The sequence below is a fragment of the Arachis hypogaea genome, chromosome 7 (assembly GCF_003086295.3).
Source record: "Arachis hypogaea cultivar Tifrunner chromosome 7, arahy.Tifrunner.gnm2.J5K5, whole genome shotgun sequence".
Taxonomy (NCBI): Eukaryota; Viridiplantae; Streptophyta; class Magnoliopsida; order Fabales; family Fabaceae; genus Arachis; species Arachis hypogaea.
Genome location: NC_092042.1, coordinates 73,429,867 through 73,455,326, shown reverse-complemented (window position 1 = coordinate 73,455,326; position 25,460 = coordinate 73,429,867). Strand labels below are relative to the sequence as shown.

General features: G+C 33.8%; 1 protein-coding gene across 8 annotated transcripts; it reads right to left on the bottom strand.

The window, feature by feature from the left end:
* Nucleotides 1–670: 670 nt before the first annotated feature.
* Nucleotides 671–6,573, bottom strand: LOC112703430 (uncharacterized). 8 transcript variants are annotated; one of them, XM_025754874.3, is made up of 5 exons: nt 6,468–6,573; nt 6,081–6,277; nt 2,526–5,563; nt 1,703–2,086; nt 671–1,073 (listed from the first exon to the last, which is right to left on the bottom strand). In XM_025754874.3, exons 3-5 carry the CDS (start codon nt 5,446–5,448, stop codon nt 1,057–1,059), a joined length of 3,324 nt encoding a protein of 1,107 aa, XP_025610659.1. In that variant the 5' UTR covers nt 5,449–5,563; nt 6,081–6,277; nt 6,468–6,573; the 3' UTR covers nt 671–1,056. The 8 variants fall into 8 exon arrangements, with proteins under 8 accessions (XP_025610659.1, XP_072055733.1, XP_025610662.1 ...); XM_072199632.1 differs by having other exon boundaries at nt 1,694–2,086; nt 6,452–6,523; XM_025754877.3 differs by having other exon boundaries at nt 1,694–2,086; nt 6,081–6,573.
* Nucleotides 6,574–25,460: the final 18,887 nt, after the last annotated feature.

Here is a 25,460-nt window from a genome sequence, read left to right as displayed (position 1 = left end):
TTTCGTACCTCTCTTTCTCCTTTACAACTAGTTTTTATTGTGTCAATAAAATATTAAATCAACTTAGATAAATTTGATTATCGACTTAATTAATTACGTAGCATTACTATTATTTATATACAAAAACGTCGATTTTACTCCAATATGCATGTACACATTCAATACGACTATCTTAGACTTCATTTATTTGGGACTAAATCTTTTGAACAATCTGTCATATCTAAAATAATCATCAAGATAATTGTTACAAGTATTAGATTAGATTTCTTAATATTTAATACCAGATACCAATATTTATATAGATATATTTTGTGTTTAATATATGTTGACATATTTGTATTTTACATTTTTTGGTAAAATTATTATATTTACGCATATTATTTAATACTCATGCATACTCGTGAAACATGGGTGAGAAAGACCACGTGATGATGCACCAAACTGATTTTCTCGCCATGTTCACTTTCATTCCTTCACATCATGTTTACCACAAATGCCATGAGCCTCTAATCTAAACCAACCAAAAATATGAAGCTTCTTGCTGAGAACAAAATTTTATACTCAATTACTGACAAAAGAAAATTATGACTTCGAATATCCCAAAGCAAAATGGATTGTATGCAAAATTTGTACTACATAGTTTACTACCGATGATCAGAAAGCCCGGGCCTGGCACAGAAATTTACAGTTTTTTTATTTGGCCAATTGTGCAAAAATCATAAAGATAATCATCATTAAAATTGAAATCTTTGTATGTTCTACTCTCACTAGCATAGAGCATGAAACAAATGATGCCTTGTAGTGAGGTGAGTGAGGTTTGCTAAAACCAATAATTATATCTAGAAGGTGTAATAGATTGATTAGAGAGTTTTGTTTCTAATATTGTTAGAATGAGAAGTTTACCACACAAAACTTCACGTGAAGGGCACTTGGTTTGGTTAAAGCATAGGATTCCCTCTAAAAGGAGGATACCTATGGTTTTGACCTTAAGATCGCATTGCGTTTGCTATTCTGGAGATGACTATACTCTGCATGTAGAGGCTGAAAGCTTACAAGTTACAACTCAAGACCATCTGCACAAAAACATGGCAAGAAAATTAGTGATCCGATTCGTCAATGAACTGATCGAAGCAGAAGCTTGAAATCCATGTTGCACGAATACGAGAACAAATATGATTATTTTAGATTTTATTAATCTAGCTAAGTGATGAAGAACAAGTTATTGCAATATATGTGTAATCACTTATGACTAATTCAGTGGGAGAGTTACTGCAAAAAAATGCAAGTGAAGAAGGATCAGAATAAGGTAAGTTTTGATCGTTCCATTAAAGAATCTAAAGTATGATATTAAATTCTTAATCAAAGGAAACTGTAACCAAAATGAAAATAGAATAAAGAGATATGGGATTGGAAATACTTTTTTCTATATACTCACATGAATGATATCAATCAATGTACTACTTTAGACTTCATTAACACAAGTATTAAAAAGTGAACAAGGAAACTGAGACTTCAGAAAGTATTGCTCCCTCTGATGGTTTTCTCTATCACTTTTACTGTTTGGTACATCGTCAGATAAATCTATCTAGATAGATTGTACCAAAAAGTGATGGTGATAGAGAAATAAAAAATAAAGGGGAGGAGTATTAAATATAAACTTCAAACTCTCCGAAAGTAAATTTGAACACCTAACCTTTCTAACCTTTAGAAGAAGAACCTTCATCAAGTGGAGATTCCGATGTAGGAGTGGATGGTGAATTGCTGACATATTCTCTAGCATCAATCAACATTGCAATGACCTCTCTCATTGTTGGCCTAGTAAGTGGGGACGTGCTGGTGCAAAACAGAGCGATTTTCAGAATAAGAGACATCTCGTCCATTGTTCTCTGCACGCTCAGATTCAATCGCTTGTCAAACAGTTCAGATGTTGGTACTGAAGCTTGAATCGACCTTCTCACCCAACTCACTAGATCGCCGCCCTGTTCCAATGGTTGAACAGGTGACCTCCCAGTGACTAGTTCTAGCAAAACTACCCCGAAGCTATAGATGTCACATTTCTCAGTCACCTTCATGGTGTAAGCATACTCTGAAACAAACATAAACAATCAATAAATCATAAGAAAACTGAAGGATTACTGCAATTAGCATCTCAGAAGATGAAAACATCTACTTAGAATTCTACTAGGCGAAAATATTATCTATACATTTGATAATATGCATTGTCTTGTTTCATCTGATAAAAATGAATGCTGGAAAGTAAATCATAACGAAAAAATAAAATAAGGAGAATATCTAGAATCAATGAAGTTAAACTTGTGTGTGATACACCAAGATAATGAATGATTCAGATCAGAAAGAAGTGATTGACACAAAATTATGCTGAGATCTATACCATTGAATTATCTTAGTGTAAGAAACAGAAGGTGGTGCTTCATCGCAGTGTCCGGAAATAGGACTCAATTATGGAAATCAGTAAAGCTATAAGTGTTGCAGCTATAGCTATATATAATGGAGCTTATTCTAACCTGGGGCAATGTAGCCATATGAACCTGCCACAGCAGACATGGATTTCGAGTAGGAGAAATCAATCAACTTTGCCAAGCCGAAGTCTCCAACATGACCCTGAAACAATTCGTCAAGCAATATGTTGTTTGATTTTATATCGCGATGAATGATTTGAGGTTTGCAATCAAAATGAAGATAGCATAGGCCTTCTGCTGCTCCCAAAGCAATTTTATATCGATCACTCCAATCCAGCACACACCTGCTTGAATTTGAGTGAAGTTGTTCCCCAAGGCTTCCATTTTCCATGTATTCATATAAGAGAAGATTCGAATCCTCGTGATAACAAAATCCATGCAGCTTCACAATGTTCCTATGCCTGATTTTTCCAAGGGTTGAAATCTCAGCAAGGAAGCTTCGGTCAACGTTTGCTCCATCTCCTCGAGAATTCAGCTTTTTCACTGCAATCACTTCGCCGTCATTCATAATAGCCTTGTAGACAGTGCCACAAGCTCCTCTTCCTATAACCGCTGATTCTGCAAAATTTCCAGTGGCTTCCAAGAGATCCTGGTAGGTAAAGCCTTCTTTCGGAAAATAATAGTTATCAGTGACATGAGGTCTTGTTTGCCCTTCAAGCGAGACAAAGGCAGGGCTACGCTGCCTCATGGCGTAACATATACCTACTATGAAAATAAGAGAAACAAATCCAACCACACCAGAAACAATGCTAACTATCTTTTCCCTAGTTGAACCATCTCTGATCCAGCTCGCTTTCGCTGAATGAGTTGAAGATACAGGTGGATGACAATGATAAGTACCTAATCGGCATAACCCATTGTTCCCGGCAAAATTTGAGAAATCCATCTTTCTAAATGCAGGTGTATCTGGAACAGTTCCTACCAGCTTGTTGTTGGAGACATTGCATACTATAAGGCTAGGAAGGCTACCGATTGATTCAGGAATCTCACCAATGAGTTGATTGTCGTTTAAGTAAAGTGATTCCAACATTAGCAAGTTCCCCAAGCTTATAGGAATCGTACCAGAAAGATTGTTGTGGCTCAAGTTAAGTGCAATCTGAACATAAGTAAGTCCTCCCAAATGATAAGGGATGCTTCCTGAGAATAGGTTGCCACCTAGCTCAAGCTCCGTGAGGCGAATAAGATTCCCCAAACTGCCAGGTATTTCACCAGAGAGCCTATTATCGGAAACTTTCAACAGCTCCAGATTCACCAGCTTGCCAATTTTGTCTGGAAGCTCACCAGTGAAGTTGTTCCTGCTAAGATCAAGCCTCTGTAGCTTTACACAGTTTCCCAATTCACGTGGAATGCTTCCACTGAAACTGTTGGAGGAAATATTGAACGCGACAAGTTGGGATAAATTTCCAATCTCAGAAGGGAGATAACCTTCAAAATGATTATCCGACAAGAGAAGCCTTTCCAATTTCTTTAATTGACCTATCCCTGGGCTTATCAGCCCGGAAAATCGGTTCTGTTTAAGGTCGAGTGCAGTAAGATTGTGAAGTTCATACAACTCAACTGGTAAACTTCCTGTCAACATGTTGTCCCCCAACATTAGCTGCCCAAGAGATTTGCAAGTCCTCAGCCTATAGGGAACATTTCCGGACAGCCGATTCGACCCAAGGCTCAAGAACTGCAGCTTCTGATATTGACATAGATGAACAGGTATTGGACCAACAAAATTATTCGAGGACATATCGAGAATTGTAAGGTTCTTAATGGCCCCAAGATGAGGAGGAATTGTTCCCTCAAGCTTATTGTCAAATAGCTGCAAATCCTCCATCAATGAAAGATTTTGAAACTCCAATGGAATTGTACCTGTTAACTCATTCATTGAAAGGTCTAAATTCTTTAGCTGCTTCAATTGGCCGAGCTCATGAGGAATATGACCCTCCAAATGGTTTTCAAACAAATGAAGCAGGGTAAGATTAGACATCTTCCCCAACTCTTTGGGAATGAACCCAACCAAACGGTTCTCCGAAAAATCTATCTCAATAGCATTTGTGCAGTTCCCTAGCTCTGGTGGAATTGTTCCATTCAACTGGTTGGTGTATATGTACAACCTCTTCAACTGCGACAATTTTCCGAGCTCCTTCGGGACATCACCAATGAACGAATTCATATGCAAAGCAAGCAATTGCAGGTTACTAATGTTCCCAATCTCGGGAGGAATCTCCCCGGACAGTGAGTTTTGCCATAGAATCAAGTTGGTAAGGTTCTGAAGCTTTTGAAGCTCTCTTGGAATAGAACCTTCTAGCTGATTCTGCGCCAAACCCAATGTCTCCAAGCTGTCACACTCACTAATCTCAGCTGGTATTGGCCCCGAGAGAGCATTCAGTCCCGCCCGAATAACCCTAAGCTTCTTCAACTTGCTAATTGATTTAGGAATGATCCCAGTTAAGTTGTTGCTATATATAACTAACTCCTCAAGTGAAGCTAAGCTCCCAAGATCTTCAGGTACCTCACCATACATATAATTTTCACAAAGGTAAAGCTTCCTAAGTTTTGTTATATTCCGAATTGGGGTTAGAATTTCTCCATGGAGCCTGTTTGTACAAAGATCTAGAATCTCCAAACTATGGCAATTAGCAAAACCATCAGGAATTGGACCAGAAATGAAATTCTTTGAGAGATTCAACTCAATTAGCCTTGGAAGGTCACAGATTCTAGGAGATAAAGTGCCAGAAAGATTAAGGTGGTAGAGTTTAACAGAAGTTACCAATGATGAATGGGTGCATTGCACACCAGTCCAATTGCATGGTGTGGAGTCAGAAGAATCCCAATTGTGAAGCTTGTTATTTGCATCAAAAAGGGAACTTTTGAACTGCAAAAGGCTTGAACCTTCTTCATTGATTGAACTCACAAACACTATGCCATGGAAAAACACCATCACCATGATCATGAGGAACCAATTTTCCAATAATGCCATGTCTGTTCTCTTAGATAAACCAATAATAGAAACTGCATCAAGGTGTGGCCTTTTGTTATTAGGCCACAGAGAATTGAAGCTAAAATGATCAAAGCCACTTAGAAATCAGAAGAAACTGCAATCATACCAAAAGAAACAGACATAAGAACAATATTTTTTCAAGTGTGAACACTGGAAAATTCAGATTATTTCAGAAGGTTCAAGACAAAGCAGAAAATGACAGAGGAAAGACACAAAAAACAAAAACAGAAATGGAACCAATAAAAAGAAATAAAATACCGTGGTGTGAAAGGAAGAGTTATCAGTGAGAGCAACTCGAAGAAGCAATAAAAGAAAAGGGAAAAAATAACAAAAACAAAAACCTCAATTGAAAAAAAAAATAGAACCACACCAAATTAAAAGCATTCAATAACAGTGTGACATAGACCTACCCTTTTTATTAGGCAAATCACAATGACAGCAAGATAGAAAGCAAAAAGATTAAGACACTGCATTGATTGATGAGAGCATGAAAGTGGAGCTGAACCGTGAAGAACAGAGAAAAAAATAAAATAAAAAGAAAGAAAGAAAAGAACTAGTTGAATTTTTCTGAGTCAACGCTAAAGTGTTGTGTGTGTTAAAGAGCACTTTACAGCGAAGTGGCAAAACTAGTTGAAGTTGCTGTTTCTCTTCTTCTTCTTCTTTGTTCTTATTGCTGCGCTGTTGGTTCTTCTTGCATGCACTGTTACTATCATATCAATTTATGACTGTGATCGAGTTGACACGATATAACAATAGACGGTGCAGATTGAAAAGACGTGTTCACTATCTTCCGCCATTGTTGCTGGGCCTGCCAATATGGAAGGAAAAAAATAATATTAAATAAAAATAAACGGAAGAAAAGAAAATAGAAAATGAGAAATTCTTTTTTCTTTGCTTATTTGTGCTTCAATGTGTTGAGTCTAAGGTGTAATGATTTGTTTGACGAAATTGGAATGTTAATGTGTGGTGAGTGGCATAGTGCCTAATCAGAGAGGCACCCATTTTCTCTTCTAATGCTTCTTCTTTCTCTTCGGTTTCTTTTCTTTTGATTACTGGTGACACACTTGGATTGTTTCTGGTAAATGAATTAATTAATGTATGCACATGTTTGGTCATCATAAGTTTCATGTTATATATTATTTTATCGGGTAGATTACTAAATTAGTCTCCTACATTTGGACCGTAATCTTTTTTAAAGTTTAAAGTATCCTATTTGAATTTAAAAAAATTTCATTTAGCTTTAATATAGTCTCACTTTAATGTTAAAGTTAAATAATTAACAAAATATCCTACATAATAGCAGTACAAAAACAAAGTCGATAATTTAGAGAATAAGTATAAGTTTCAGAGACACAAAATCAACCATGAATGCATTAATATATTTATTTATCATTTTTTATAATTTAAATGAAATATTTTCTATAAAATTAAGGAGAATGATAAATAAATGTATTGATACATCCACAGTTGATTTTATGCCTCTGGAACTTGTATTTATTCTCCAGATTATCGACGTTGTTCTTGTACTGCCATGTAAGACATTTCATTAATTATTTAACTTTAACCTCACGGTGGAACTAAGTTAAAACTAAATAAAACTTTTTTGGATTTAAATAGGATACTTTAAATATTAAGAATTAAAATAGAATTATGCCTAAATATAAAGGACTAATTTAATACTTTTCGCTTATTTTTGTCATTATAATAATAATAATAATAGAATAACGCTTTTAGTTTTGATATTTATCAATTATTTTTTCTTCCAATTTTGTCTTTGGTAAAATTAAAAATTATAGTGATAGTTTATTGCGTTAATAATGAGATCAAATTTCTCTAAAAATTCATCAAATTTTTTATTTGGACACGTTTGGACATATTTAAATATTATTGTGTCAATATATTTAACTTTATTCTTAAAATGAACTTATAAATGATATATATTATTAATTATTAAAACAAAAAATATTTTAAATATTTTATATAATTAAAAATACTAAAAATAACTGAAAAATTAATTTATATTTTAATATTAATAAAATACCAAAAATATCATTATAATTTATCTAAAAAATGCATTATATTTTATATATATATCATGTCTCTGTGTCTTATAAAAATTTTAAATTTGTGTATTTTCATATCCCGTATCGTGACATGCCCATGTCCGTAGCTGTGTTAATATTTATGTATCATAGGTTAAGATATTAAGATATAAAATTTATCATAGAATAATAAACTGATAGTAAGTATTGATTAAAATGAAGTATTTTAAATAAAAAATAATAAAAATATTTATAAGAAATTAAAACCAAGAAAAATATACTTTTTATGAGAACTACAACTTTATTTAAATATTATTATATATGAAAATAAATCATTTATTTTTAAAATAATGTTCATCTTGATCTCTAAAGAATTAATTTAATCTCTAACTTTTTTAAAAATTAACCAACTATGCTTTCGTATTTTATATATATATATATATATATATATATATATATATATATATAAAATAATCTGCAGATTGTAAGGAGTGATTGTGCAATCTTTTTTTAAAACATTTTTATTACATATATTCATAAAAATATTTTTTTATTTTTAATTCTTAAATATAACAACTCTTAATTAAAGTATAAAATATTTATTATTTAGATTTATTTTACATTTATTATTATTACATGCATTTAATAAATAAAATCTAGATTAACAAATACTAATACACTATTATAAACAACAAAATAAAAAATACATCTCATAATATACTGAAAATTCAAATCTCGTAAATTATTATTATTATTATTATTATTAAATAAAAAGCACTAATGTTCTAAAGACCAGTTCGACTGGCAAATAGGGTTTGGATAGAAGGTAAAACCACTAAATTCAAAAATTAGAGTTAGACCACCAAATTAGGTAGGAATTGATCGGTCTAACCGAATCGTGACTTGGCCGATTTTAAAATTTTGTCAAATACGCTGTGTTTTGCCTTCCTGAAAGGAACCCTAGTCTTCACTTTTCACCCAGACATCCACAAACCCATTCTCGAACCTCCAACCCTCCATTCTCACTTCTCGCTCTCAGTTTCCACGTTTCCAGTCTCCACTTCGAACTTCCGACGCAACCTCCGTCAAGCCACCGCCGCCGTCGCAAGTTTCGTGGAAGTCACTCATCGTCACAAGTTCCTTTCAGCCAGTTTTTCGTTCGCGCAGCCACTTTTCGTCGCGAAGTCAACCAGCGAAACTGCAGCCAGTGCCAGCGCCACTTGCTGTCGCGCAGTGTCTTCCCGCTGGCACCAGCTCTGTTTGACCTTTCAACCCCTTCAGCCACAGTCTTGCCTCTTACCAGCCGCTATCCATGTCGCCGCCAGCTCTGCATTCTTTCTTGTCTTCCACTAACCTTAGGTATAAATCTAATTTGTTTTAATAATAATTATTGAAGTGTGATTAATTGTTGGTTCTAAACTTTGCTGTTGATTGCTTGAAGCATGAATAATTGTTGTTGATTAATTTTTTAGTGCTAATTGCTTGAAGCATTATTAAATGATTAATTGTTGAAGTTGATTGCTTGAAGCATTATTAAATAATTAATTATTGAAGCTGATTGCTTGAAGCATGATTAATTGTTATAGTTTATTGTTGAAACCTTGATAATTGATTAGTTGTTGGGTGTTAAACCTTGCTGTTGAGGCATTGATTAGTTGATTAGTTGTTGAATTATATTGTTATTGGATTGTTGATAACTTTTAGGTATGGATGATAGTATCAGCCAAGAATTACCTAGGAATAATAATGCTGAGAATAATTCGGCTTCGAATGAACCTTCTCTTCCTCTTGGATCTAATGATAGTCAATCACAAACTTCTAATGTTCGGAGCGAAGCTGATCCTGCTTGGAGGAAAATTGTATTACCAATGCTTATTTTGTCTGAGTACATTTGGGGGTGGGAAAATTAATAGAATGAAAAAATATATGGCAAAGATAAGGGGAGATATTAAGAAGTGTTCTAAGGTTCCTTATGACGTAGAAAAATAAATGAAAGGTTTATTGAAAGAGATTCAGAAAAATAAAACTAGTAAAAGGAAAGTAAGTTTTAATGTGAAGGGTAATGATAAGATTGAAGATGCGATTGACGAAGCAATAGTACAAGAAGAACAACAAACTTGGAGTCAGTTACCAACTAAGCATGTGATTGGAGGCGATCCAGAAAAGAAAGCAAAAACCATTATTCCTCCTATGTTTGCACCAAGATTAACTCCGGGAGGTCAACCAAGTCTGAAAAGTGTGTTTCAAAACAAAGAGGCGCTTCATGAAGTTGATAAGCGAGTAGTTAGATGGCTTTTGGATTGTAGGATTCCTTTCAATGCGGTTATGTCACCATTTTTTCAAAATATGTTGGATGGTGTTGCTGTCATTGGGCCTGGTTATAGAGGTCCTTCTTACGATAAGCTAAGGGTTAACTTATTAGCCGATCTCAAAAGGAAGTATCAAATAGTTGTTGATAGCTATAGATCTGCTTGGAAAGAAACTGGATGTACCCTCAAGGTTAATGGTTGGACAGATCAAAGGCAAAGAACGTTGATTATTTTTTTGGTTTATTGTTCGAAAGGGTTATGCTCTGTGAAATATGTAGATGCTTCAAATGTGGTAAAAAAAAATGCTTCAAGCATGTGTGATTTGTTTTCGGAGGTGATTGAATGGGTTGGACCTGATAATATTGTTCATGTAGTGACTAATAATGCGGCAAATTATGTTGCTACTGGTAGGTTTATTAATGCTTTGAAAGCACGTTAGATTTAATTTTTGGGAATTTTTGTTCTTTTGTTTTTTGTTTTTTACTTTTTAATAAGTGTAATACTCGATTTTTTATATATATTAAAACAAACTAACTTAACACGAAAAAATACAGAGAAGCAACGCTTCATAATTAATTTAATTGGTTTTGCAAAGTAGACAATGACTTTTCTGAACAATGTAAACAATGGGCTCCAAAAGTAGTCCAATAAAGTCAAAACACAATCCACCCCCAAAATTATCCCCCTAAACCCTAATTTTTACAATCCTAATTTTAACCATCCTAAGTTAGGTGAGAAGTTTAGGTTAATTAAGGATTAAGATTTCAGTTCGCTTGACCAAATACAATCCTACCTTGACCTTGACCCCATTACAACTCTCAAAAGACCTCTTGATTTGTGTATTTGTGCATTGAACTTTTGTTGATTGTTAGATGAAGAGCAAGTCTTAGAAATCAAGGTTAGTAGAGAATTGAGAGACTCGAACCTCAAACACCTGAGCGATTAGAGTGTATACACTTCCAGTGAGGGTTCGATGCTCGATTCCTTGTTCCCGGCTTTCATGAGCTATCTTCTTCTTGCAATTCTATTTGTACTTCAGTTTTTTATGATTTGAATTAGTGAAATTCAGTTCACATTTGTTCTTAAAAGATTTATTTACTTTTAACCAAGTAGATAAAAGTATTTTGCATGTAGTTGCATTCATATAAATAGGTTGCATTTCATACATCCTACCATTCCTATTCACTCTTTATAGCTTCTCTTGAGCTTAGCATGATGACATGCTAATGTTTAAGTGTGGAGAGATTTGATGCACCACTATTTCGTGGTACATCTTGTACTTAATTGAGTGGATTCTATCCACTGTTCTCATACTTATTCATGTAAATTGCATGTTTTACATTTTCCTTCCTGATTTTGTGCTATGATTGGAAACATGTTTCTTTGGTCTTAATTTAGCTAATTTTAATCCTCTTTTATTACCATTTGATGCCTTGATATGTGTGTTAAGTGTTTTCAGAGATTATAGGGCAGGAATGGCGTAGAGGATGGAAAGGAAGCATGCAAAAGTGGAAGGAATACAAGAAGTTGAAGGAACTGTAAAGTTGTCAGCCCTGATCTTTTCAGACTCAATCGATCGTAACTTGAGTTACAGAGGTTTAAATGAGGAGGTTTTAGCTGTGTTGGAAAGCTAACATCCGGAGCTTCGCAACGATATATAATTTGCCATAGTTGCCGTGCTGTTAGGTGACGCGCACGCGTGGATCACGCGTACGCGTGGAGACAGAGCCGCGACCTGTACGTATCAGAAATCACCCCCAGTTTTCGGCCTAGAAAACACAGAATAGAAGCTGCAGAGCGAGGGAATAAGATTCATTCAATCATTAACTTTTCATTCATAATTTTTAGGTTTTAAATGTATTTCTTAGAGAGAGAGGCTCTCCCCTCTCTCTAGGTTTTAGGGTTAGGATTTATTCTTCTTCCCAATTTCAAGTTCGATGTTCCTTTAATTTAATTTCTCTTCTACTTTTATTTGTCTTGGTACTCTAGTTTATCTATTTCCCTTATTGATTACTTTATGTTGCTATTTAGTTTATGAACTCCATGTTAGATTTGATTTTCTTATTTAATGCAAATTGAGGTATTTCATATTTATGATTTTAATCTAGGTTTTTACATTCTTAGCTTTGGTTGAGTAATTGGTGACACTTGAGTTATCCAAACTCCTTTGTTGATTAATAATTGGAATTTGCTGGTTGATTTGGATCCCTCTAAAGCCAGTCTTTTCTTAGGAGATGACTAGGACTTGAGGAATCAAATTGATTAGTCCACTTGACTTTCCTTTATTTAGTAAGGGTTAACTAAGTGGGAGCAATAAATAATTCTCATCACAATTGATAAGGATAACTAAGATGAGATTTTCAGTTCTCATACCTTACAAGGGTTTTCATGATTATTAATTTACTTTCTTGCCAATTTATTTCCTTGTTTCCTATTTCAAAAACCCAAAAAGATGCTTTTCCATAACCAATAATAAATCATACTTCCCTTCAATTCTTTGAGAGACGACCCGAGGTTTGAATACTTCGGTTATAAATTTTATTGGGTTTGCTTTAGTGACAAACAAGTTTTTGTACGAAAGGATTTTTTGTTGATTTAGAAACTATACTTACAACGGGAATTTATTGTGAAATTCTTTACACGCAAAAATCCGTTCGTTAGTCACCCTTACGTTGTAGAGTCAACAGAGTATCGAGTTTCAACCTGGAGCAAGTGGTGGTAAGCCACTGCGTTTACCCAGAGAAACTCGTGTCTCAGATAATTCAAATTCATAAGCCATATGTATAGTTCATTCAAAATTCATCAATGTCTAAGTCATTCTCAATACCCTCATCATTCATCAATCCATATCTCATTTCCAAATTCATTCAAAAATCATATTTCAAAGAAAATCCTCCTCATCTTTCTTTCCATTCCGTTCATCAACAATTCCAATTCAAAACATGATTCTTTCTTTCATAAATAAATTAATCTTAAACCATATAATGTTTAAAACTAAATCTTTTAAAATAATTACTTCAAACAAAAATTCTAATTTTATAAAATTTTGGTAGCATCTCCTCTAAAATTTAGACTCTGCCACCCTTTTCGGATCCCAACCAAACCAAACCAAATGCCTGTCAATCATTCAAAACACTTCTAATAACCATTATCACAACAACAATACTCAACACAAGGAAATTACAAAATCCAGAATTCAATCAACCAATCCTATAAGTCTCAATTTAAACCAACTTCATTCAACAACGTCAATCAATAATTAAGGATTCTCGGTCTTCTCAAACAGTTTCAAACCGAACCATTCCTCAAACCTTGTTCGAACTATTTCCGAAATAGTAAATCATTCTCAATAAGCAAACCGTTTTCAAATATCAAGTCTTTTCCAAGTTTGTTTTAAAATCAAATTCCAATATCAAATCGGGTTCAATATCAAATCAAATTTCAATATTAAATCTTTTCTAAAATCAAACCGTTTCCAAAATTAAACTAAATGCCAATAGTAAATCTCTTCCGATAATTAAAGGAAAACCATTTTAACAACATCAATCAACTAATCAGAATATGCAACTTTCTCAATCGATCAATCTAACAACCGAATTAATAATCTCATTCATCCAAAACAACTCAATTCAATTTATAAGACTTACGAAATCACAAGAAATGTATTTTACGCATTAATATCGATTTATAATAACTCTGGAGAGTAAATCAAGTTTAAGAAATGCGCCCCTACCTCGGAAAGTCGAATCCATAGGAATTAACCGTGATAAATCTGTTTATTTTTAATTCACAACAACGGTGATAACTCCAATGAAATCAAGGTCACTGCATCCATTGGAACAGCAACAACGTTAATTTTGCGGTAATGATGATGGTTGCAGCAGGACAATAATTTTGAATCTAATATGATCAAGGGCAGAAACAGCCCTAGGGCGTCCAAGACAAAGCAAAATCTAAAATTGAATTAAAACAAGAATATGACAACTATAGCAATGACAAAACAGAACGTGCAAATAGATCAAGCCCAAGGGAAAGATCAAACCAGTACCAGGATAATAGAATCAAAACCAGCAACAGCCCCGACGTTGGCTGCTAGCAGCGGCAACGCCTTCACCAATGACTCCAATTGAGACAAACCCCAACAAACAATATAGCCAAGAACATCAAGGGAAAATACAGGGTATTTTACAGAGCAATAAGGGTTCAGAGATGGTGGTTGATAAACTCCAATTTGGTGGTTTATCTTGTGTTGAATTTAGATGATTTTATCACCTTTTCCTACATTTATCCAATGAAATAGCATGGTTTTTGTTATTCTCATTTAATTGTGCTTAAGAGTGAAAACATGTTTTTTAGGTCTTAAAATAGCTAAATTTAATTCACCTTGATTCCATTAGATGCCTTGATATGTTTGTTAAGTGATTTCAGGTTTAGGAGGCAAAGATTGGATCGAGGGAATGAAGAAAAAGCATGTAGAAATGGAGAACTCATGAAGAAATGAAGGAATCGCAAAGTTGTCAATCCTGACCTCTTCGCACTTAATCAATCATAACTCAAGCTACACAGGTCCAAATGAGACAGTTTTAGTTGCGTTGGAAAGCTAACATCTGGGGCTTCAAAATGATATAAAATTTATCATAGTTGTCTGGCGTTTAGGAAGGCGTACGCGTGATGTACGCGTACGTGTGGGAAGCTACACGTGACTCACTAAAGGCAACTCGTGGCCAGCGATTTCTGAAGCATTTTGCACCCAATCTAACTCATTTCTGATGCTATTTAATCCAATGATTGAAGAGAGATAGACCAATTAGTTAGTTAATGAGTTTTAGTTTAGTTTTCACATGCTTTTAGTTAGTTTCTAGAGAGAGAAGCTCTCTCTTCTCTCTAGAATTAGGATTAGGTTTAGATCTAGATCTACCTCTTCTTCTCTCTTAATTTTCCTTTTTCTTCCTTAATTGTTCTCTTGTAGTTGTAGAATTCCTCTTCTCTTGTAATTCCTTTGTATTGTTAGTTGTAGTTTATGAACTTTCTTTTGTAGATCTACATTTCTTCTTCAATGCAATTGGTAAGTTCTTTGTTGTTTCATAATTGTTTTGCTTTTCTATTATTGATCTCTTGCCATTGTAATTAGATCTCTCTTTAATTCTTGCAATTCATGTTGTTTACTTTTATTGCCTTCTATGTGTTTGATGAAATGTCTCTTCTAGCTATTAGTTAGATTTTGTTCCTCTTGGCTTTGGTTGAGTAATTAGTAACTCTTGAGTTATCTAATTTTTCTGTTGATTGACAATTAGAAGTTGCAAAGCGTCGCCTCGTGCCCTGTTTTTCTCTTTTCTTCTTCTTTCTTCTCCTCTCTTTCTCTTTCCTTCTTCTTTCTTTCTACCTTTCCTCTTCTCTCCTCTTCCTTTCTTACTTTATTCTTTTCCCTCTCTAAAAAAAAGAGTTTTTTTCTCTCATCTTTTATTTTCTTTTATTTATTGTATTTGCATACTTTTATTCATTGCATTTTAATTTTGTTTTTTATAGCTTGTTCTTATTTTCTTTTCTAAGTTTCTTATTTTAATAATGGTGTTGAATTCTCTTACTCAATTGTTGAGAATTTCTTGGTTAATCTTGGTGCTTCTTGACTTGTTTGATATTGTTGGGTGATGAAACTTTTAAATTAATGCTCAATCTTGTATGACTCTTATATTCTTTGTGAATTGATATGAACTTGCATGTCTTTCATGACCCACTCTTTCTATTTGAATTTGATGCTTTTGAGTTCTCTTCATGCTTTGACTTTACTCTTGCATCAAGTGTTAGTTAATATGCCTTAGCTTATATTGTTTTCTCACTCACATGTTGTAGCACAATCTTTTGAAGAAGCTCATCAGTTGTTTCAACCCATCCACCTTACTCTTCTTTGCATGCACCGAGGATGGTGCAATCTTCAAGTATGGGGAGATCGTTTGACCGACTTCCATGGGTAACAATCTCCTTTCAGCACCAATTCTTAGTTTTCTTTGTTAGATTAGTTATTACATTGCATGATAGGTTGTATGTTAGTTAGAATTTATACATATTTTTACCACTTCTTTCTTATTAGGACTACTTGGTTATGGTGATGATTTCTTTTCCAAGAAACTGTTTTAGGGCAACCTACCAATTTGAAAAAAAAAATATTTTGTTGAACTTGCTTGAAAGAATGTATTTTGGAACATGGTTTTGATCTAAGAACATAAGCTAGTGAGATTTGAGCCTAATTGTGTGGTTACATCTTATAACCACTTATTTTCCCTTCTTGTGTGCATTGTTCTCTTTCTATCATTGTAATCTTTGATTTGTTTGATTCTTTATGTCCATTATTCCGTGTATTCATGCATTTATATGATTGAGGCCATTGTTTCATTTAGCTCACTTACCCAAATAGCCTTACCTTTTATCAACCTTTGTTAGCCAATTTTGAGCCTATGCTAAACCCAATTGTTCTTAATTTTAGCACATTACAAGCCTTAAGCAAAAAAAATAATAAATGTCCCTTATTTGGATCTTTGATTAGCTTAGGCTAGTGAGAGTGTTTATCATCAAGTTTGGGAGAATTGGGAACATTGGTTGGAATAAAAGGGTGTTTTGTATTTCTATCGAGAATTTAGGGAATTGGTACATGCTCATGTATTAATTATATGTAAAACCATATGCATTGATGCCTTCGTATATGCTTTGTTGTGAAAAATAAAAGAAAAAAATGATAAAGAAAAAGAAAAATATATATATGAAAAAAATAAAAATATAGAAAAAGAGAGAAAAAAAGGAAAAAAAGCAATAAAAGGAGACAAAATACCCCAAAGTAAAGATTAATAAAGATCAATGCATATGTGTGGTAATCAAAAGAAAACGCATGAGTATGTGAAAAAGTGAAGAATGGGTAGTTATGTTAGCACTTAAATAGTATAGGTTGCCATAGGTTAGGTGGAAAGTTTAAGTTGATCAAAGATTCAAATTCTAGTCTACTTAACCATATACAATCCTACCTTGACTCTAGCCCCATTACAACCTATGAAAAGATCTCATGATGAATATATGCATGCATTGAATAATTGTTGATTGTTAGATGAAAACAAATCTTGGAAAGCATGATTAGGGGAGAATTGAGAGAATTGACCCTATACACTTGAGCGACTAAAGTGCAAACACTTCCGGTGAGAGTTCGATGCTCAATTCCTTAATTCCCGGCTTTCATGAGCGTTCTTCTTGCAAGTCTATTTGAACTTCATTTTTATACTTGAATTGGTAGGGTTCATGAATCGTTATATGACCTTAGCCCTACCTGTTTATACATGCTCTTGGAGGATTGATTTATTTTTAACCAAGTAGGTAGAATCATTTTTCATTTAGTTGCATTCATTTAGATAGGATGCATATAGATAGATTGCATTGAATAAATGTTCATACCCCTTTTCTTATCCTTCTTGGTTTAGCATGAGGACATGCTATTGTTTAAGTGTGGGGAGATTTGATAAACCCCAATTTGGTGGTTTATCTTGTGTTGAATTTAGAGGATTTTATCACCTTTTTCCACATTTATTCAATGAAATAGCATGAATTTTGTTATTCTCCTTTAATTGTGCTTAAGAGTGAAAACATGCTTTTTAGGTCTTAAAATAGCTAAATTTAATTTACCTTGATTTCATTAGATACCTTGATATGTTTGTTAAGTGATTTCAGGTTTAGGAGGCAAAGATTGGATCGAGGAAATGAAGAAAAAGCATGCAGAAATGGAGAACTCATGAAGAAATGAAGGAATCGCAAAGTTGTCAATCCTGACCTCTTGGCACTTAATCAATCATAACTCAAGCTACACAGGTCCAAATGAGACGGTTTTAGTTGCGTTGGAAAGCTAACATCCGGGGCTTCAAAATGATATAAAATTTTCCATACTTGCCTGGAGTTTAAGGACACGTACGCGTGATATACGCGTACACATGGGAAGCTGCACATGACTCACTAAAGGCAACTCGTGGCCAGTGATTTCTGAAGCATTTTGGACCCAATCCAACTCATTTTTGATGCTATTTAACCCAATGATTGAAGAGGGTTGGACCAATTAGTTAGTTAATGAGTTGTAGTTTAGTTTTCACATGCTTTTAGTTAGTTTCTAGAGAGAGAAGCTCTCTCTTCTCTCTAGAATTAGGATTAGGTTTAGATCTAGATCTACCTCTTCTTCTCTCTTAATTTTCCTTTTTCTTCCTTAATTGTTCTCTTGTAGTTGTAAAATTCCTCTTCTCTTATAATTCCTTTGTATTGTTAGTTGTAGTTTATTGGTAAGTTCTTTGTTGTTTCATAATTATTTTGCTTTTCTATTATTGATCTCTTGCCATTGTAGTTAGATCTCTCTTTAATTCTTGCAATTCATGTTGTTTACTTTTATTGCCTTCTATGTGTTTGATGAAATGTCTCTTCTAGCTATTAGTTAGATTTTGTTCCTCTTGCCTTTGGTTGAGTAATTAGTAACTCTTGAGTTATATAATTCTTTTGTTGATTGACAATTAGAAGTTGCTAATTGATTTGAATGTCACTAAAGCTAGCCTTTCATTATGAGTTAGCTAGGGCTTGTGAACAATTCTCATCACAATTGATAAGGATAACTATGATAAGACTTCTAGTTCTCATATCTTACCAAGAGCTTTCTTACTTGCTAGTTTATTTCTTTTGCAATTTGCTTTTCTTGTTTCTTATCTCAAAAACCCCAAACATACCTCATAACCAATAGCAAGAACACTTTATTGCAATTCTTAGGGAGAACGACCCGAGGTTTGAATACTTCGGTTATTAATTTTAGGGGTTTGTACTTGTGACAAACAAATTTTTGTATGAAAGGATTTTAGTTGGTTTAGAAACTATACTTGCAACAAGATCTTATTGTGAAATTCTATATCGACATAAATTCATTCATCAATGGTTCTCATGGCTAGGGCTTAACTGACTCACCATTAATGATGGCAGCGACCGGCGGCGATAGAGGAATGGTCTCTCCTCTGTGCGTCACTCTCTCTCACACGTCTTGTCCTCCTTCTCTGCCACAACATCAACAAAATCTCCTCTCCCCTACTCCGTTCTTCCCAGCTAAGGTGGCGACTTCTTTCAAAGGCGGCAGCGGTGGTGCTCAGCATTGGCGGCGACGATTCTAGCACGGCGACAAGACACGGACGACGGGCTTGCAGTGAGCGCGACGGGCTCCTGCTCCCTTCCTCATCGTAGCGCTTCCTTCCTCTCTGAACCGTCTCGATGGCAGCACAGCAGCCCGACGATGGCGGCGGCATGGCGGCACGATAACTTGGTGGCAGCGATGGCAACCGGCACAAGGAGCGGCACATCTCGGTGACCCTCCTTCCTCTCCTCTTCCTCTGTCCCAGCCTCTGCTTTCTCGGATCTCACTCTCCCTTCCCTGCTTCCCCTGTTTCCATTTCCCTTCCCTTTTTCTTTCTTTGGTTGTTTCTTTTCTGAATTAGGTTAAGCGTTAGATTTGTTTTGTTTGTGTATTAAGGAGAAACCAAGAGGAATGATGGTAGGGTTAGGGGAACAAGGGTGAGTGGCGGTGAGTGTGAGTGCGGGTAGGGGTTAGGGTGAAATTATGATTAGAGTTAAATTTGGGGATATTTGGGTTAATCAAATTCTGATAATTTTAATAAAATTGGGGTATAGAATATTAATTTGAAATCTTATTTAATTCTTTAAAATTATAGTTAAAAAATATTACTTTATTATCAATTGCTAATTAGATTTTGATCAAGTATTCTAATTTAAAATTAGAGATAATATAATTTATTTTCTTTGTTTATAAAATTAAAGTATTAAATTCTAAAATCTTTATTATTTAACTAAATTTTATAAAATTTTTATTCTTTTGCAACTGTTAAGCTATATATCTTAAATATAGAAAATTATTCAATAATTATAAAATTAGGTAAAATTTTAATTTAATTGTCAAAACTTGATTTAATTACTTTTAATAAAATAATTTCTAAAAATAAAGTCTTTAATGAATAAATAAATTAAAATTAACTCATAATGATATTTTTCAAAAATTATGGGTCTTACAGTTGGGCTTATCTCTGATCGTCACGACTCTATTACCTCAGCAATAGCTCGTAGTAATGGATTGTGAGAACCTCCAAGAACTATCCTAATGTTTTGTCTTAGGCACATAGCATCCAACTTTTTGAGAAATTTCAAGGCACCGTATTTACAGAAGTTGATAGTCAATATGGGTACGTAAATTATTGTGAAACTACGGCGTATTTGTTTTTACAAGACATATAGAATCCATCTTATTGATTTTGTTTTCTTGGTTATTTACAGGCTATTGTAGGACTGTGCGTGAATTTAATGTGTAGTATGCAAGATTGCGTGAACGTGGTGAGGCTTACACGCGATGGCTTGATCGAATCCCACGACAGTAATTTGCTCTGGCATTTGATAATGGATACCATTGGAGTCATATGACCACAAACCTAGTGGAGTGCATCAACGGAGTACTGAAGGGAGCGCAAAATCTTCCTATCACGTCACTTGTGAAGGCAACGTTTTACAGACTAAATGAGTTGTTTACTAAGAAGGCTGAGGCTGACGTTCGAAGGAATGCAGGACATGTATTTTCTGAATATGCTACCAACAAATAGCAATCAAATTAGCAAGCAGCGGAAAACATCCAGGTTAACCTATTTGACAGACAAAATGAGATCTTTGAGGTACGTGAGATGCCCAGTGGTATCGAGTATGCGGTGAATCTTCGTCAACGGTATTGTGATTGTGGTGAGTTTCTGACAGATTGAATCCCTTATCGCCATGTCTTTGCGTGTTGTGCGAACCAATGACTTAATTGGCAACAATACGTTCATGAGGTATGCAGGATGGATGAGATAAAAAGATGTCTAGAGCACGGTTTAAGCTATTAGAAAATCCAACAACGTAGCCGGTGTATCAAGTACTAAGACATATACCTAATTCGTACTTAAAGTGGGTTTCCAAAGGGCGTTCCAAAATAACCCGCTTCTTGAATGAAATGGATATGCGTGATATGCGTGGTCCTAGACGTCGCAGGCTTTGTGGAGGCGAAGGCCACAGTCAAAGTAGATGCCCTCATTGTGCAGGGCCTAGTGCTGGTGAATCTGCACCTATGTCTTAGTGCATTTGGTTTTTCCTTCATTAGGAATTGGACTTAAATACTACATCAATTGTATTAAATACTACTTTATGAAATCCCTGTATACTCGAATCTAATGTGAATTTATAAAAATTCATAACAATTACAATAGCAGTCTTAAATTAATAGATAAATAATAATTATTTGCTAAATGTCTTTTTCACAAATTTAGTACATTTTTTAACTGCCTTCTTAATTGTGGAAAGGGTATATCTACTTGCACTTCTACGTGTTAGGTTGATGAGCGGATAATTTATACGCTTTTTGGCATTGTTTTTATATAGTTTTTAGTAAGTTTAAGTTACTTTTAGGGATGTTTTCATTAGTTTTTATGTTAAATTCACATTTCTGGACTTTACTATGAGTTTGTGTGTTTTTCTGTGATTTCAGGTAAATTCTGGCTGAAATTGAGGGACTTGAGCAAAACTCTGAAGAAGGCTGACAAAAGGATTGCTGATGCTGTTGGAATCTGACCTCCCTGCACTCGAAATGGATTTTCTGGAGCTACAGAACTCCAAATGGCGCGCTCTCAACGGCGTTGGAAAGTAGACATCTAGAGCTTTCCAGAAATATATAATAGTCCATACTTTATTCGGAGATTGACGACGTAACTTGGCGTTGAACGCCAAGTACATGCTGCTGTCTGGAGTTAAACGCCAGAAAAACGTCATGATCCGGAGTTGAACGCCCAAAACACGTCATAACTCGGAGTTCAACTCCAAGAGAAGCCTCAGCTCGTGGATTAATCAAGCTCAGCCCAAGCATACACCAAGTGGGCCCCGGAAGTGGATTTATGCATCAATTACTTACTCATGTAAACCCTAGGAGCTAGTTTATTATAAATAGAACATTTATCTATTGTATTAGATATCTTTTGACAGTTTAATCTCTTGATCATTCGGTCACTTGATCATGGAGAGGGCTGGCCATTCGGCCATGCCTGAACCTTTTACTTATGTATTTTCAACGGTGGAGTTTCTGCACACCATAGATTAAGGGTGTGGAGCTCTGCTGTACCTCAAGTATTAATGCAATTCCATTGTCTTTTATTCAAATCTCTCTTATTCTTATTCCAAGATATTCATTCGTACTCAAGAACATGATGAATGTGATGATAAGTAACCCTCATTATCATTCTCACTTATGAACGCACGTGATTGACAACCACTTCCGTTCTACATGCGACAGAGCTTGAATGTGTATCTCTTGGATTCCCCAACAGAATCTTCGTGGTATAAGTTAGATAGATGGCGGCATTCATGAGGATCCGGAAAGTCTAAACCTTGTCTGTGATATTCCGAGTAGGATCCTGGGATTGAATGACTGTGACGAGCTTCAAACTCCTGAAGGCTGGGCGTGATGACAAGCGCAAAAGAATCAAGGGATTCTATTCCAACCTGATTGAGAACCGACAGATGATTAGCCGTGCTGTGACAGAGCATAGGAACGTTTTCACTGAGAGGATGGGATGTAGCCATTGACAACGGTGATGCCCTACATACAGCTTGCCATGGAAAGGAGTAAGAAGGATTGAGTCAAAGCAGTGGGAGAGCAGGCGTCCTTGAGCCATACAGTATCTTCATTCGCTTATCTGAAATTCCCACCAATGAAGCTGCATGAGTACTCTATCCCTTTTATTATTTATTTTCTTATTTCTATTTTCGAAAACCCATAAACCAATTTAATCTGCCTAACTGAGATTTACAAGGTGATCATAGCTTGCTTCATACCAACAATCTTTGTGGGATCGACCCTTACTCACGTAAGGTTTATTACTTAGACGACCCAGTACACTTGCTGGTTAGTTGAACGGAGTTGTGAGCTTCTCTAACAGTGCCTGAAATTCTTTTATCACAATTTCGTCCACCATAGGTCAATCCTAAGATTATACCATTTACCATGAATATTTGGAATATCCGTTCTATCCGCACCTTCCACATCACCTATATGACATCAAAAATCACAATAATAAATATATCACAAGAAAATACTAATATACCACAATAATAAATACAATAATATATTATTACCTGCATCGTCATCACCATCGTTGTCACCGTCACTATCATCTTCGCCATCATTATTATCCTCTGCCATCATTATCATCCTCCGCCATTGGTGCCTGCACCTGAGGAAAATCAGCAACATTACTAAATATATTCACTATAAATATATTCAAATTCAAAGTTAGATATATAATTAAATTCGAAACATGTTTAATTTATATCTAAATTCAAATTATAAATATATATTTACTCAATTTTAAATAAATACCGAAACCAAAATGTTATTAAAGACATTTTTTGGACTGTATTTAATTTCAAAAAATATTTAATTTTAAATTATAAATATGTATTTTTATATATTTAAATTTTATTTAAATTTAAATTTAAATATTTAATTAAAACTAAAATATATTTAAAGTCAAATTTAAATATAGATTTAAATTTAAAATATATTCAAATTCAAATTTAAATTTATAATTAAAACCAAAATAAATTTAAAGTCAAATTTAAATATATATTTAAATATGTTTAAATTTACATTTAATTTTATAAACAAAGCTGAAATATAGTAACGTCAAATTTACTTATATATGTAAATTCAAAATATATTTAAATTCAAATATTAATATAAAATTAAAACTGAAATATATATTTAAATATCTATTTAAATTTAAACTTTTTAAAATATAAATTAAAATCACAATTATATTTTATTTTTAGATTTAAATAGTCTAAATAAAAATTTATATTTAAATTTAAAATATATTTAATATTAATTATTAATTAACATCATCATCATTCATCTAAATATATAATAAAGGTATAATTTTTATTTATGTATTTTTTTAACTACTAATAAATAAATACTATTTAATTTAAATAACAACTATACATATTATTATCACATTATTTCGATTTCAGACTAAAAAAAAATACACGATTAATCTACTAATTATATTAGTAATATTAAAATAACTTGTTAACTTTTGAAAAAACAAAAAAGCTTAGCAAATGAATACAGAAGTTTGTGTAGGAGGAACTATGAAAGGATGGAACCAAGGATACATTGAAGAGTAAAAAGAAAAAAAATTGAGTGTGTAAAATTGTGGTTGTGTCTCTGAAAGTGTATACAGATTAGAAAAGTTGTATGCAAATTAGATAGACAGTAATCATTTATCTTATTCACAGGCTTGCTAGAATTTGACGCGTGTCAACCATACACGCAATACGAATTTTTCTAATATCTTCGTATTGCTAAAATAAGCACTTTGCGTATTGTGCTTTTCGAAAAACACGCCCCAGATACTGTTAAACACCATTTTTTCTAATATCTTCGTAAATCTCACTTTCTTCATCCATAATGAAATAAAAAATTCCTGCTTTTCACGGTATAACTTGTTCTCAAAATTATAACTTTTTCTTTTTTTTTATTTATATAACTTTTACAACAAGAAAAAGTTATATTTTTTGGTTCCAGGACTGATACCAATGACTGATTTTTGGCGGTCGAACATCCAGTTATCTGTTATACGATTCGCCATAAAGTGTTCCACATTAATACAAGAGTGAGGAATCAAACTCTTAGTGAGGTCAACAAAATTAAACTTACAATATGATATCACTAGCATAGTACAATTTCAATAAAGAAATTACACAACACATACAGAAAGTATTAGAAGTGAGAATCGGAATATAATTTCAGTAGAGATCAGTAAAATACATCATATATATATATTAATAAATTAACATTAAGGTTGTAATTTATTAGATAAAGTTATTCAGATATGCAATGCACACATACATCACATACCTTCTTATATACTTGATTATGAGTCAACAAGTCGATTTTAGCCACTCAATTAATAATTACCGGTAACAAATCTCTACCCTACTCTGTCCATGAAGATGAATATGAATGCATCGGCAAACAATTTCGTCCAAGTTTTTATATAACATTAGAAGAAAGTCTATTTATTTAAGTAATAGATTTTCTCGGGATGTTCCTTCAATAATCTCCTACTAGTGATAAGGTTGAAAACTTCACAAAGAGTCAGTTTTTCCGAATTACAAACTTGCATCCCATCTCCATAGCCATGAGCAACTCTCTTCAGATAGCCCAAATTTCAATCTGTAAAACACTGTGAACAGGCACTTTATTGGATTCATCGGGAATACTAGTCCCTTCTTCCTTTCTTTGTTGCTGAATTGAAAAATGACTTAATCAGCTAATACTAATTATTGAATTATTGTTTTTTATTTTATTTCTCACAGTATCTCTAGTTATAAACAAGGTAAATTCGAATCCCTAATGTTTATCTAATTGAATGAGTTAGTCCATTATTCAACTGATTCAAATTATTTTAATTATTGTGTATTTTACCACAATATTTTGGAGGAACTAAAATAAATGAAAACATTACAAAAGATGTAAAATTTAGTCAAGGATAAA